Genomic DNA, 16,736 nt, shown 5'->3' with positions numbered 1-16,736 from the left:
GATGGCTGTAACATGGGGTTTGTTGTAACACCATCAGTTTGGTCAGGAATGAGTTATGGTAATGTGATCACTATTGTTCATGCCCACTTCCCCTTTGAGCTAACAGGATAAGTTTGATGAAATATTGGGTGTTTTATGCAACAAAACAAAAAAACTAATTTGAGGTATGAAAGGAAAAATGTACCATCTAGTCTATCTTTCTGGTTAGCAATCATAGTATTGTAATAGTTTAACTTCCACGACACGAATATGCAGTTTCTCTAATCAAAAGTCATGCTTAAAATTAATGCTAGATTCAAACTCACATGCCAAAATAGCTGGCTATTTAATGGCTGCTTGGGGTGGGGATGGTTGTAACACTTAATTCTGAAGTGTTAAAACCATCCCTCAGTCAAATTGGATTGCTTTTGCCATTTATTTCTCAGCATGCCGAAGTAATGGAAAAGGAAAAAGGCAAAGGTGTCCCAGTAGACATACTAAAGCACTCTTGTATGTACAAGGGCAGTCAGCTGACATATTCACACATGCACACACGTACGCACACATGCAGTGTGTTCTAAAAGCCATTTTACGTTTAAAGACTAAGACATTATTTGAAAAATATATATTTTTAAAGTGTGACATTATAAAAAAAGAATAAAAAAAAGACATTTATACATGTACAACAGATTTTAAGTTCTCAAATGTTAACAATGTTAGAAATCGGCCATTTTGTGTTTCATGTTTACATTATTCATGTAAATTTCAGTGTGGGTCTGATTTAAGCAAATTTTCTGTTACATCCATACCCAGAGAGAGGTACAACTCACCCCAGTAGTAGGTTAGGTTGTAACAGTGGAACTTTTTGTATTTGACATTTACACACACATTCTGTGTTATTGTAGCAGATGTTTAAATTACTAATATTTGTAGCAGAAAAATATGGGTAGTTTATATGACAGTTTGAGAGGTCTAGTACAAACACCGATTGAATTATACATGTTGGAACAAAAAGTGTTACAATCATCCCTCTATTGAATGCTATTGTGTTTACAGGACGATCAAACTGGCAGTCATGCCCAAGGTGAGTAATATAATTTTCTGTGTTTCATTTAGTGTACGTCTTGTGGGAATTTGTAATTTATGAATATGTAGGCTATAGCCTATACTTTTATAGACAAACTTAAATATAACAATAAACCATAGATTCTAGATAGAAATAAGCAGCTTGAAAACCCTGCGGTGACCACTGAGCATTTGCCCCCTCAGCTACAACATGTGCTCATCTTCCACCAGCCAGACACTAGAAATTGATAGGCTCTTTTCCCTGTAAAGGTGCGCAGGGCAGACAGGTCAGTCGTCTGAAAGCTAAAGCCATGCACACTGATAAAAAGGCCTTAGTTGATAAACAGAGTGGGCCTATCACGTTGTAGCCTGCCACATATTTCCATAGGCTATTTAAAATTTTAAACTGTTAACTTATTTCAAGTTCACGTTTTTAACAAATGGCTAATTTAGGCTATTTGTGTAAAAATAAATCAGTGAAAAACCATAATAGTAACTTATTTGAATCAATAAGGAAAATATATGAGGATGATTATCTTCAGTTTATTAGGCTAAAACAAATGCCCTATTCAATAAATCTAGCCTACATGTCAGTCACTGTTGTTGTGTGGGTTCCCCATATTATGCAGGCAATGGGCAGGTCATATTTCACAGGGAAAAAACATAATAGCATGTTGTCAAAAGACCTAATATATAAAATAACAAGATTAAGTCATTACATCGGAGTAGTGAAGCATAAGTGAAGCTTCTAATTTTGTGCTGTGTTAACACAAGTATTAACATGCTTTTTTTAGTATGTTACAAAATATAGGACAGACACATTTACAATCTACCTCCAAACTGCAGAGAGAAAATAACCCCCCCCCAAATGGAACGTGCATGACAGCAGGGTCCTTCATGATGCTGAGTCATGGTGGGGAAAAAAAAAAAAAAGAAATCATTTGCACAGGGGTGCCTGAAGATATTTTCAGACAGTGCTCTTCTCATCTGATCCACTTTCTCTGTACTGTCATTCATTACCACAGAAATTAAACCGATTCCAGAAGAGGCGGCGCGCTCGGGCCCACAGAGCTGCAGCGTTGCACATCTGCACACTTCGTGCAGGCGTAGACGCTGTCTTCAGACCGCGTGCAAGCCCAGAGTGACAATATCCAGTCATCACATCACTTAAATGGTACACATTAGCATTAATTGAGTTCATAGCTACCGTTTGCGTTAATAAAACAGAAAAAAATGCATGAGAAAAACTTTAAAATATAACTTATAAATCCTCCACCTGGTAAAATGTACATCAGTTTACCTTTTCTCAAAAAACTGTCAGAAAATGTGCTGCTGAATGAGTATTTATGAGGCTTAGCTCAAACCATTGGCTCACTGAATTATCGCCCCCATCAGGTTCTTGACTTCCAATTGCAGCCTCCCTGTCCACTAGTGACATATACCAGAGTTCACACTGCGCTACAAATATGATTCCACTATAAATAAAATGATGATGACAAGGAAGCACAACACGGCCTTAGAGCTAATCTATGATTGTTCAGCAATCCAGCAGCCTGAGCGTTCAGGGGGAAGCAGAGCAGCGCAGCGCAGCCAGGCTCATCCTGCCAAGAAGAGTGCCTCAATAAATCTCACAACAGTCCATCTTAATATCCAGGACAACTCGACATTCACTGCCACTAATGCAACATTAAAGGCAACAGCGCTGTTTATTCTAACATCTCAGAGATGCGGCTCACCCGGCCGAAGAGAAGAGCACTTGTGCGCAGGGCATACAAAATATGACTGGATGCATTAAAATTAATGGCTCGAGGGTTCGGGCTTCAACCGCTCAGGTGATTAGTGTGGAGGGCTGGTCAATAAACACTGGCAACTTAAGGGAGAAAAAAAACTATATTATTAAACTGGCTTCTCTGTGCTAGCTTTAGATTCTTATACAGGGTGGGTAAATGTCCCAGAACAGTGAGAATGACTGAAGTAATTTGTTCATTACAGAACAAATGAAGAGAGCAGTTAAAGGCTGCAGTGAACATTATTATTATTTTTTTTTTAAATGTTCACATACAAACAGGTTCTCCCCAGGTTACTGATCAAACCAAACAATATATAATGAGGTCCAATTGTAGAGAATGTATACAGGTAACCAGAGTCCAGGGCCAGATATAAGGGAAGCATTAAGCCAGGTTTAAGCGCAACTCTCCATGGCTTTGAACAGAGATTTTTACCTTCCAACCTCAGCTCATACAAGTTTGTGAAATAGGAGCTTGATGTCAGTTAATCTTGTGGTGTACTTAAACTACTCAATTTCACAGAAGCTGACCAAGTTTAAAAACACCTTGCCTTCACAAGGCTTTCTCTCTTGTTTAGGGGACATCTGTATGCTTTTACAGCACTTTAGGTGGTTCTTAAGTATATTACTTAGTTTCTCTGAATTGGAAACCATTCTGTGATTTTTATATTACTGTGGACACACACACAGCTAGTTAAAAAAAACATATCTGTGCTTATGTGGCCCATGCTGAAATATTCCCCTTTTTCAGTGTGTATTTTCTGGAGGTACATACATTAAATCAGCCCCCACTCAGAGCCACAGTGAATCCTGACTCCTCTTCAGAGCGCAGTCTGACAGAATGATGCACATCTCTACAGCCACAACTCCCTCTGTTGGCATTCAGCCGCACCTGCCTGGCATCGCTCTCCCATGTGATCGCGTCTCTCCTTCTTCTCTGACATCATCTTTAGCAACCAATACCAATGGAAATAAGCCAGCCAGTGAAGATCACACAGCCTCAGCCCAGACGCTTAAAAAAACTCACGTGGAGTAACATGACCTCAATTTCTGGTCTTAGTTCAAGCCCTGATCTTAATTACTTCACTGGAGTCACTAAGTCATCTTAAGACCACTAGTGCTCTGTGCAATCGCTCACTAATTGCAGTGAAACACTCAACCCTCAGGATTTAGGATCAGCAGGGCCAAGAGTGGACAAATGCGGTCTGTCCTTACGAAACCCCTACTCGGCCAGGCAAAGGGTTAAACCTCCAGAAAGCCAGACAGGAATGAAATCTCAGCTGAAAATGCCCGTTCACACACTGGATGAAGAAGAGCATAAGAGATCACACCTCTGTGGGAGACGTATGAAAGAACCAATCACGGAGCCGATGAGGAGCACAGCCAGGAGGGCAGGGTCACTGATTGCCAAGGAGCGCCGTTCCCGGTACCTCATTCCGATAGGTTAAAGCCCGTAATTCAGTGGCAGTGGCCGATGATGGAGCGCCACACTTCACTCAGAATCAGCGGCGCATGCATCGGTTTTGTAACCGCAGTGTAAAGTTTGAGTGATGAAAACAAAACTCTCCTCATATCATGATGACAGGACTCTCAATAGTAATTATCCACATTTGCAGAACATTACACCACAGACATGTGTTCAGCTTTTTATTACTTTTTTTAAACACCATGAACGTCATTTTAAAATATTACGGCAATACTTTTACGTTTGATGTGCATCTATCAGTATCCCAACATTTACAAAATAAAGACAAAGAGGACGAGTTAAGAGCAGTGTCCCAGCGCATCAGCTGTCTGCCTTAGTGCAGTCAAAGGGCTTCCACCACTGGGCAAACTCCAGAACCTTCTTCCGCTGGTCATCAAAGTTCTCTCGAATTGGCTTCCGCCATCGCCTGGGCTCCAGGTCCAGCATTCCCCCGATAATCTCCTAACGAATGGGAAACAAACCCCACAAGGAATAAAAATGGGAAAAAGAAACATACAAACGGTTAACACAGTCTAATTTTCACTGGGGAAACAACCCAACTGGACACATTCTAACTGTTCAAAAGGGCAAACTATAGGCCCATACAAATTCAATGCACTCCCATGGTGCTGCTCAGCGGCCTTAGAAAATTGCGTACCTTTCCGAAATAATGAGGGAACTTCTGCTCGTTCTCTATGACGTGAGCAAAACCACCTTGAAGCCCAAAATCCACAGAGAAGTAAGGAAGACCCTTGGGAATCTGGAAAAGGCAAAGCACTGTAAATCTTTCACACCAATTACCACCCCCTCCCCTCTGGAAAAAAAGAGAAAATTCTTGTCTTAAAAAATACAAGAAGCCAAATTCCATCAAAAAGCAGACTAATACCACAGTGCTTCCAAAGTGAATTGATCACTTTCTCTAGTATAATCTAAAATGACCTAAAGGTCTCTGGACTACACTGCAGACAAATTATTGCAAGGAACAGGAAAGCTATTTCATGCCATTATATCGCCGAAGTGCACTTCTGACTAACCATACTCTCTGGTCCTGTTGACAGGACACAGTTTGGTGATCAATCTTACTAATCCCATGGATCAATCAACTCCCCCCCGTCATCTCCATACAGTCTGAAGAGTTACAGTTCTCACGTTTGTTTATAAATCATCCATTTAGATGTAGGAACAGACTTTTTATCTTTCTTCTGAACCTTTTCTTAAGCTTTATGTCATAAAGCTAAAGGTGGGGTGATCGCAGATTGTTCTAAATGTGGACCCACGCATTATATAGTTACTGTACCTGACACGTTATGAGCAACTCCGCTTTGTACAGCTTTGTAATTAAACATTTACCCAGAACAAATTTGTTCACTGTGTATATCCAATGCTGAGACTTGGCCGATAGCTTAATTCACTTAGAGTGTGATGTAAAAGATGACTCAGTGCTTCTGTGTAAACAGTTTCAGCGGTGTCAGCAGACAGTCAGGGACAGACGGGCTTTCGCACGGCTGTGCCCTCGGCCTGACGCAACGTGAAGCCGATGTGACAGCGAGAGGTCAGAAGGCCATGAGGGGCTGTGAGAGTGGAAGGCAGGTCACGTGAGCAAGGTGAACGCGGTTTGTTCACTGTGGCTGAAACGCGGGGCCGGGGAGAGGAAGATGCACTCACGGCTCGACGAATGTCTCTGGAGGAGAGGTCCACCACCTTCTTGTTCATGGCCCATTCCTCATCGGACTCCATCAGAGCTTTCTGGAGAGGGAAAGCGTCATTTATGGGTTAGTGCTAGACTAAATGGAAAGGTTTGAGTGGTGTTGGGGGTTTGAAGAGGGGGGCATTGCGAGGTAGAAAGAATGTTTTTTTTCTTTTCGTGTTTTTGGGGGGGTATGCCAAAATGTGGGATAGATGCTATTGGGGACGGATAAGTGGGGAATAGGGACAGATGGACATTCGGGGATTTGATGGCTGTCATCTCTTAGATGAGTCTCAGGCACCTAAAGTCAGATACCCGCCCACATTTACCAACAGTCTTTTATAAATTACTGGCCTTTCAGAGCCCCAATTAAGCAAAAGCCGTAATGATTTCTCTCTGATACGGACAATCTGCCAAGGACAGTAAAAATTGTGGATTATAAGCGTGAGTTAATATAAATCATCAGAACGGAAGACACTGCCAAGACAAACAAAGAGATCGTGGTTTCTGATGGGGGCGGTGTACGGCTAATGTTCTGCCCTCTTACTGTTGCAGAAAGAGAGTGGGTGGGGCTTGCAGGAAGGAGGAGGAGTCTGCTACCTTGAAGTAGATGGGCGCCATGTCACCCAGCTCTCTGGGCAGGGGAATGCACTCATACACCATGTGCCGGCGGTTCTTTGGGTTCCTGTGCGTCTCCAGGAACACGCAGTCCTGGTCCTGGTCCTGGAACATCTTCACCAAGGCCTTGCGGAACATCTGCACAAAGCACCGACAGGACAGACCACCGGGGAAATTTAAATCGAGATTTTCGTACGTGAGGAGCGAGGGGGACGATTGTTCACTCTCTGGAACATCTGACATCAAAGACGCAGCGCAAAGCCATCGCCCAGCACTGTGTTTGCAGTGTGTCCCATTGACCATACGACCCAACAGCTCTAGTCTTGACCAAAGGTTTGACCACTGGTTCTTTCTGTCAAGTACATTTTATTTATTTATTTATTTATTTATTTATTTATTTATTTATTTATGTATGTTTAAAAAGCAGAACAGGACAGTTTGCCCTCCTATCATATTTGCTGCTTTATTCATACAGGTAGAAAGCAGGCAGTGTAATGGATAGGGAAGGGACTACAGGTGAGCAAGTGCATTGGCAGAGAACAAACCCCCACATGCGCAGAGTAAATCGCATGTGGCCAGCTGTGTGTGTGTTGTGTGTGTGTGTGTGTGTGTGTGTGTTGTGTGCGAGTGTGACTTGTCTCTGGGTTTTAGTGTTTGTCCTCTATCTGAATGCAACTAATGCAGGGCTCTAAATTACGACAATATTATTGCATTTGTGATTAAAAATTGTACTGAAGATTCAAAATATTCCAAATCGCATCCGTGCGACAAGTTCTTTGGCTCAATTGAGTTTTACCATTATCTCTGTTAAGCATGAAAGCTCAAAGTTCAAAATGATTTCTCCACTAAGACGGACAATGATGTATTATGGGAGATGTATTTCAATCTGTCAGTACCATTCGGTAGCGTGCCCCATGAATAATACTGATACTTTAGACCTAGAATGCCTGCCTTACCATGCGAGAGATAGCAGCTTCTCAGCAGTCTGCCAGCAAGATGAGAAAAAACGGAGTGTTTACCCAGAGTAGCTGATGGGATCCCTTTTTACTGTATCATGCTGAAAATGTAGCCCTCTTGTAAAAATTTGTAATATTTGTCATTGAAAATAAGGAATCTTAAGATTACGATCGTAACAACGATTGTAAAAATTACAAACTTAATTTCAGAAATTATTATACTAAAGTGTTTGTGATTTATTTGTTCACTGAAGGATAGATATAATTGCAAAATATAAAAAACTTGCGGTTCCCTTCAAAATCTGGTAGAACTGAACAAATACAGAGGAGTAGGAGGCCCACCTAGAGTAGAGTTTGTTTAAATTCTACCAAAGAGGGCCACTTTGTATGTAGCCTAGTTCATATATTCTTGGACACTGATGGCCCAGCCATAACTATTTGCAACAATACAGTATAAACTCTGGGTAAAATGTTTTAATAGAAGAACTTTCAGGCAGTAATGATTCATACATAAATGGTTTGATATATATGCTTGCACGTCACTCATGAATCTTTGTTTTGTAATAAAGCATACCATGTAATTTAATAATGAAACTTTCCTCCGTGCTCAAATTTTGTGACCTTACTAGCACTACTGCTACTTTACAGTGCTGTAATGCCCATATCGCTTTCCCCCTGTCTTTTTATATTGTTATTGTGTCTCTAAGATGATGCTGATCTATGAGTAGGCCTTTGTGTGTGTGCTGTGGGTGTGTCTGGCTGCCTGTAAGTCGATCTCTCTCTCTCTCTCAGACTTTACTGTTAAACTGGTTTCTCTCTCCATTTCTGTGCGCCGGGCCCGTCTTTTCATGCTGAGAGTTGTAATTAAACGGGGCTGCTGTCCTGTGGATACCAATATCCAGACGCATCGCTCTCTGCTGCAGAACCATCTAATTACGCTAATGAGAGGCAACCCTCAGACGAGAACAGGAAACACAATCAGACCGCAGACAGATGATCCAGACCAGAGAGCACAAGCGGTGCGGCTCAGCGCGCGCGCACCGGCCCGAGCTCACTGCGTCACATGATATCCGGCACGGGCCAAGCACAGGATGTGATGCTGCGGGCCAATGACATCACGCCGGGAGAGTCGGCCCCAGCCGCGCGCGAGGAGAGGGGGGGCGGGGGGGTCAAACGGGGCCAGGGAAAGGACAGGAGGGGCGGAGAGCGTGGGGGTAGTCGGCACTGTTTTCGGCAGGAGGGCGGCCGCTGACCTGAATCTCGGCCCACACGTCCTCGTCCAGGCCGGTGGCGGCACAGTGGTGGTGCAGGGGGGCGATCAGGCAGTGGCCCTCAGCCAGGGACACACAGTTCGGCAGGCACAGGTACACCTGCAGGAACACAGAGACACAGGTAAACCTGCAGGAACACAGAGACACAGGTAAACCTGCAGGAACAGAGACACAGGTACACCTGCAGGAACACAGAGACACAGGTAAACCTGCAGGAACAGACACAGGTACACCTGCAGGAACAGAGACACAGGTACACCTGCAGGAACAGAGACACAGGTAAACCTGCAGGAACAGAGACACAGGTAAACAAGCAGGAACAGAGAAACGCAGCTGAACCTGAAGGAACAGAGATACACAGATAAAACCTTGTGGAAGAGAGATACAGGTAAACCTGCTGGAACAGACTCACAGGTAAACCTTGTGGAAGAGAGAGATACAGGTAAACCTGCAGGACGGGACAGTCACACTGCGATAGCCAGCAGACCGACCGATCCTCCAGCCCCACAACCCCACAGAGGGCACCTTCCCTCTCTGTGTACCACTTATTCTTCACGGCGCATCTGATCGACCGTATCAGCAGAAGAAGGAGCTAAAGAAATGAGATAAAACCGTGCACATGTGCTCCAGCGGGCCCCTGATGAGCCCGGCAGAGGCGCATCACGCATCGCATTCAGCTCGCTCTTCAGCTGGGGATTATTTTTAGCGACCGCAGGCTCGGCTGCAAAAGGCAACTAGGACCCCGCCACAAACCGGAGCTTTCATCTCTGACCTGGAGTGTTCCGGGAAACTCCAGCTTTCATCCTCCATCTTTGAAGCCCTCCATCTTTTAAAGCCGAGAGTCACGATCGCACTTCTGCCCGTGAACTCTCCGGGCTTCTTTATTCCCGGCACTTCCTACCTTTAACCGGAGAGGAAATGACTACCTCCATTATGAGCCATCTTTTCAGATACACAACCCGCCATCTGGGTGATTCAATCTACGCTGATGTGCTGAAAAGGCTCTGCTACACTGTGCTGTAGCTTTGAAAAAAAAGAGCTGCTGATCTGTTCATTCCAGTGTGCAACTCCTGATCCACCTCTTTATTGTTCTCTCCTTCCTCCATTCATCCCTTCACCTCTCTCTGATTCCCCTGACAGCTGGAGCATTGTGGAACAGGCTAAGAGCAATTCTCCCCCCCCCCCCAGCCGCCCCGTCTTATCTCTCCCTCATCTTCGCCCTCCCCTTTTCTCCCAGTCTCCTTCAGTCCCTCCCTAACTGCCTCTCTTTATCTGTCATCAGATTCCTCTCTCCTCCCTCCCTCTGTCCGTGCGTCCCGTACCTTGGCTCCGATGGCGATGACGAGGTGCTTGGGCAGCTCGGGGCTGTCGAAGCAGTAGGGGCACTTCTGCATGCAGGAGGCCCAGCGCTGGTGCTCCTGGATGGCCCTGCTCCTCTGGCGCTCCTCCTCCTGGCCCGAGCGCTCCCTCTGGGCCGCGCTGGACACAAACATGTCGTCCAGGGTGTAGTTATCCCCGTCCTGCTTCCCCATCATCTGCGCACGCACCAAAAGGTCAGAGGTCAGAGACGGGAGGGGTCTGCGGTTACACGCACATTTCCCAATTCACAGTCATTGGGGATTACGCCAAAGGGATTTGGGTTTGAGTGCTGTTTCGCTGCTCGGAGCCTATGTGTTAAATCCTATATATACGCTACGCATACTTAGGAAAGTGTACAGCTTCTTCCTGACTGACATGCAGCCGTCCCGTCCTCTACAAGGTTTCATACAACTTTTCAGGGAGCTTCCATCGACAGGAATGCAGGCCAGAGGGTTCATTAAAAGAGAGAAAAAGGAAAGCAGGCTAGTGGTGCGTGCCCATGGTAACCAGGCAAGATGTGGGGGAGGCGTGTCTCCTCACCCCGGACTTGGATGATTGACAAGTCTGGAAGTGGTGTTGTTTAAGTACCGTATGTAAGGGGTGTGTGTGTGTGTGTGTGTGTGTGTGTGTGTGTTGGGGTGGGGGGGCAAGGGGTGGTACAAAAAAACAGAGGTTCCTGGAAACTCATAACTGATTATACACCTCTGTATTTGGTACTATTCACTTGTCGTCATTCCCCCTACAGGGGACATACTGAACATAAATGCTAGCCGAGTCAGTTTAAAAAATAAATAAAAATTTGCATAAGAGATAAACTGCTAGCTCACAATTTTAAAAATACAACAGAAATATCTCTTCCCAATTCTGCTTTTTTCAAAGCACAAGACTGTCTTATAAGCAGCAGATAATAAAGAAAAGATCCCATTAAAGAGGAAGGCTGCTGTGTCGAGGTGAGGAGGAGTGCTTTTCGTTTCCACTGTCCTGACAGGAATCCCCAGGTAACCTGTGAACTCCTCAAATCACACTTTAATTACACCAACCACCTTTTACAGCGGAACACAACAGAGCACAGGAATCCAATTAAAACACAATTACGGCAAAATCATTCATGAGAAATGCAGAGAAATAAACAGCTTGGAAAATTCAGACGGATTTTCTTTTTTGCAACAACCCCAAGCAATTGATTAAGTGCCCCGAGAGGTTCACTAAAGCCAAGAGGACGAACGTTACAGCTGACTTTGAGGCTGTCCATATTTAAAAATCATATTTATAGACAATATCCCATGGTAACCAAATTAATATTTATAGACGATATTCCCTGGCTGTGGACCTACAGTGGAGCTGCGGAGACAGCATGGCTGAAAGCTAAAGGTGTAACGTTTGTCGCTTTAATTTTGAATCTCCATGGCAACGCTGACGTCCTCGGAGTTTATTAATAATGCCTCCCCCTGAAGGATTTACACATATTATACACATTAATATCTTTGATTATTTGAAAAACGAAAAATAATTTTTCCTCCTGGAATTTGCCAGTTTGCATTTAAACGTAAGCCCCTCCTCTCGCGCTCTCCAAAAGCACCCCCGCAGATCAAACGTGCCGGAGCCATTACACGCAGCACGGCTGCTCGCGTCTGTTTGGCTAAGCTCTCGTGGACAGGAGGCCCAGAGCTGGGCAAGAAAGGCAGACTAATCACAGGCTGCGTGCTCAGTGTGTCGTTTAAAGAAACGTTCAGCCCGTTTCTCCCCGCTCCCCCCAGGCCGGAGACCACAGAAACTCGCGTCAGCAGCAGACGGCGATCGACGGGTACGAGCAGCCGACGGAGCCCAGCGGCCCGTGTCCCGCCCCGCCCCTCCCTCGTCGCTGGCCGAGCGCGAGGCGAGGGAGTCTTGTAAAACAATCGGAGACTGCGCGTTGGAGCGGTGCCCCATGGTCGGAGAGCGGCAGATAACCTTTATTAGAAAGGCCAGCGTCTGACTGCGCTGTCTGATACGGCCAGAGCTGGCCGCGGTTAATGATATATAAATCAGGGACACCTGCTGTGCTATCTGGCATCTCAATACACAAAAGAGCAAATAAAAAATAAATGGGAAAAAAAAGATCCTGTTGCTTGGGCAATGGAAGGGCTATGAGGCTCAGAAACAGTGACTTACTCATTTCCCTCCCCAATCATCTCCTGTTGCTAAATAGCCCCTTTCTACATTTAGCCTCCCTGCCCTGCCCACACACACACACACACACACACATACGCACTGTGCTGTAATGAGGTCCTGAGCATGGGTGCTGCTGCTGTACTTTCAGCTCCAGAGGGGACAGCTACTTTCACTCTGAGAAATGAGGGCATGCTTTCCCAACACAGGGTGATAGGGAGAAGCACAGTGTACTTGTTCTTATTGTTCTGCAATTTACCAAAGGGACTGAGACGTGCACGCATACACACACACACACACGCTCACACACAGCTTCAGACGAGGCTGACGGAGAAAGAGTGTGAAAGAGGAGAACCGCACAGTGCTCATGGTGTATATGGACCCAAGGAGCGGAGCTGAAGCTGTGCTTATGAACTCCCTCCCTGTGACACTCAGTCCAGACCATCTCCTGCCCCATATTCCCAGCCCAGCGGCATTAGAGTCCAAGCTGTCTGCCCTGTCTCTACGCATACGAACACAAACAGGAAATCACACTTCCGTCAGGAGAGGGTAGTCATGCTCATGGCTGTTGCCGTTGCTGAAAGCTCTGAGAATATGAAGATGTTGGTTTGTAGTAACGTTATTTAGTCTGAATGCTTCAACAGCAGCCACAGCAAAGCCAGCAAAGTATCCAAAATATCCTTCATCACAAACTGTAAGAACAAAAAAACCCTTTAAGTAAGTCCTAGCTGTTACTCTTTTCTCCTTGCGCATTATGCTATTTACAGCGCTAAAGCTATAAGAGAAGAAAACAAATGCTATCAGATATAGAAAGATTAACCACTCATTAGAGATTCTTCCAGGAGAAAGTAGCCAAAAAGTTTAAACACACCCAGTATCACGGTCACAGCCACTGGCTCCTAGCACACATGGGCAAAATTAGCATTATAAGCTAACTGAATAAATGGTTAACGGACTAGTCGCTACACAGTAGCATGGCCGTAGAAAGACTGGCCGGAAACTGGGGAAGCACGGGTCAAAGAGTGGGACTCGTGAGCAAAATGCCACCAGGTTTAATTTAGGAAAGAGGAGGGGGTTGCGTTCAGAGATGTATGTGAATAAACAAAGACGACGTGAAAAATGAAGAGAGCAGCCATGTATAGCAGCCTCCATTTAACATGAATTATCACCAGAACTACACATGATCCCAAGCTGCCCTGCGGATAGCCGAGGGTTTCTCCTGAGCTACAGAGCGCAGCGCTGGGGCGCACGGTATGAGACGCACGGCGACGCGCGACTCCCGTCCTCCTTTTCTGCCCATCCTGGGAGAGACCGCACGGCTGCGCTCTCCACTTTCCGCTTCCCCAGATCAGTAAATCTGCCGCACACTCAAGAACACGTTTAAAAATGCAAGAGACCGCGGCCTCCCCAGATAAGGGCCGTCAGCCGAATGCATAACGCACCGCGCAGTCGCCCCGCTAACCCCTCCGCTCAGCTCCCGGTCTCCACACAGTCACAGGGACGCACTGACCTTGGCCGCCATGCGGGAGTAGAGGGCGTTTTGGTCCTCGCTGGTGGTCATCTTCTCCCTCCGCACCATCTCCCGCAGGTCCGTCCCGTCGTCGTCCTGGAAGTAGCGCACGCGCTCCCCGTCCCGGTGTGTCTCCATCTGGTTGGGGGGGGGGGGGAGAGATGGCGTCAGGCCCCATCTCGTCTCAGCTGTCAGAAACGGGCCCCAGGTGACCGTGGAAAACCGCGTGTGCCCTCGGCCCAAAAATAATAAATGCATTTATAGAGCAGCGTAAATAATTAAACTGGTGCTCAGACAGTGGACTGGTCTCGATATTAATGACATCTTAAAATGGCCTCAAATCATTTTCATGCCCTCAATATTTAAAGGACCCCTGAATTTAGTGCCGTCACGTCCCATTTGTCGAACTGAAATGATTCATACAGTACCGGTCATGAAGTGGCGCCGCAAGATTTGACCATTTTCTTCATTTTTCTATGGTGTCAATTATTAGGGATCCTTATGGAAAAATACCCATCAGGACAGTCTGGAATTATGCTTAAATACACTGCATTATCTTCAAAATGGCAGGCGGTACTGCACCCATTACTGCTAAATGGAATAAACAACGCACCAAGCTACCCCTTTGTTCTATAATGGCAAATGGGGTCTATGAATCATTGTAATATTTCCTTTAAATATATTCATAGCCCATTTTTTAGATTAACACTTAAGAGTTCTGCTTTTCAAAATGGAAGCTAGACTGTGCCTTATTGTGCAGTACCATTTGGTCTAACACTAGTGCAACACAGCTTGCTAACAAGATTCTAACCACAGCCCCCAGACCCTGCATTCATCCTCTAAAATTATAATGGGTGACACTGGAGATGCAATTTGCAGTTCCACTTGCCTTGATTTCATTATAATGATTAGAACTCATTTCAATAAATCTGAACATTTCCATTTGTGACGAAGTCAGTCAGAAGAGCTGAGTCAGACACATTCATACATATGAATGGACACGGCTCTTTAAAGCAATTGGCTCAGAACCTTGACTGACACAGCCCGAGCTGGTATGTTTCTCTGTAAAAGGTGAGCCCCATGAGAAGGGGGTTTGATTTCCATGACGTGGTCCTTTGACAGGCGGCGTAAAATAAACACTGTCCTCCCACCATATGGGTCAGTCTTGAAATTTTTCCAAATCCGTTTCAAGATTTTCTGGGAAAAATTGGCCTCTTTGGAAAGAAAGATGATTCAGGGCACGCAGTATTCACAGAAAAATAGACCAATTTTTCACACTACCCTGGGCTCAATTTTAATTTGACAATTATGTGTAGCACCTCAAATTACTTGTAAAGACTCCTATTTGAATGGGGGACTTATCTATAATAAAGCATTACACCAACTGTGACATTAGCGTAGTGCTGAGAAGGCAAGAACACAGATGCACTAATAGTGTAACAAATAAATTTGATTTGTGGTTTGATGCCAGATTTCAAAGACAAAACACTCCCAGTAGATGCGTCTGGAATACAACAGAAAAAACAAAGCAAGGCTATTTTGGTAAATATTCAGTACTTGAGGCACATTTCTGTACAGTTAAAACACTTCATGACAAATCATGATAGTTATGGGTCAAGGATAGTGAGTTATATCTGAACAAAGCCAGAAGAACAAAGCCAAAACAAAGCCAGGAAACAAAGCCAGGGGAGACTGCGCTTCCCTAAATGAATCCAGAACGATCTAATTCACCATTTGCAATTAGGTTCCTAGGAAAATGTGAAAACAACATAAAACATTCACAACAAATAAATAAATTGCTACAAAGTGTGATTTATGGAAGTAACTTTGTCTGTTTATAACCATGAATATATTTCTTCCAATTGTATACATATATATATATATTTAAACTAGAAATAATATTTAAATATTTAAAATTGAATAATCAGGGTGTCCAACTGTATCTGAATACGGGCTTGTGTGGGTGCAGGTTTCTGCGCCTGATTCTACTTGTCACGGTCTTGCTCAGAGAATATGATTAGTTAATTTGTTGAATCAGGTGCTGCAGTGCTAGGCCTAAACAAACACCTGCATCGGGTCTCACTGGATAAGACTGGACACCCCTGCTCTAGATGGGTCACTAGGAATCATGCCTTTTTTAGCAATTGGCTATAGCAGATTGCACTTTGTTTGCTCCTAAAACATTCAAAATCTTTAAGGTGAACTGTAACTGTCACATACCCATTGATTTCAGCAGCAGAGCAAAAAAGGGCCCGTTTGTGAACAGAGAGCCTTAAATGATACTAGCAGTAAAACATGCTGAAAACAGTAAATGCTCCTGCAATTAGTTCCCTTATGTTTCCAATTAATCAGCGCTAACATAAAGTTTCCCAATGAATGATAATGATATAGGCTACCACCAGTCATATCATACCTTCACCTTAAAACACAGATTAAGAGCTGGTATTTAGTCATTTTAGCTAAACTCACACTAACTTTCATGAATACCCGAAACGTTTGCATTTTAAAATCTACCGAAGTTATGCACATCAAACACCATGATGGATAAATGTTGTATATGTTTCCAGAAGTTACACTGTTCTCTGCAGCTGACAAGTAACCCTGATAATGAGACGGCAGAAATGATCAGGAGATTCGGAGGAGAACACCTGTCCACACGCCCCGAGTGTACATGTGCCAGTGTGAGGGGAATGAAGAAGGGCACGGGGGTGTGCATCCTTGCTGGAGACAGAGTCGGAGAGAATCTCCCCACTCTCAGCCACCTCGTAAACATAATGAAAACACAAGAGCAGAGGAAATTGATTTGAGTGCGAAATTTATATAAACTGAATGAATCCCAACGGTGTCGGCAGAGAGACGACTGTGTCAACGCCTAGCGTGCTCAGACAGGTT

At 44.7% G+C, this 16,736-nt stretch overlaps 1 protein-coding gene across 1 annotated transcript in view; it reads right to left on the bottom strand.

Annotated features, from left to right (window-relative positions):
- Positions 1–4,464: 4,464 nt before the first annotated feature.
- cwf19l2 (CWF19 like cell cycle control factor 2) overlaps positions 4,465–16,736 on the bottom strand; it is a 47,069-nt gene continuing 34,797 nt past the window's right edge. The window contains 7 exon segments of the mRNA XM_064303532.1: positions 4,465–4,757; positions 4,954–5,055; positions 5,961–6,041; positions 6,583–6,738; positions 8,810–8,926; positions 10,150–10,362; positions 13,845–13,982. Of these exon segments, the coding sequence (XP_064159602.1) occupies positions 4,617–4,757; positions 4,954–5,055; positions 5,961–6,041; positions 6,583–6,738; positions 8,810–8,926; positions 10,150–10,362; positions 13,845–13,982 (948 nt within the window). The 3' untranslated portion in view covers positions 4,465–4,616.

This window comes from Anguilla rostrata, chromosome 12, assembly GCF_018555375.3.
Source record: "Anguilla rostrata isolate EN2019 chromosome 12, ASM1855537v3, whole genome shotgun sequence".
In the NCBI taxonomy this organism is placed as follows: Eukaryota; Metazoa; Chordata; class Actinopteri; order Anguilliformes; family Anguillidae; genus Anguilla; species Anguilla rostrata.
This window is presented reverse-complemented; position numbering and strand designations above follow the sequence as displayed.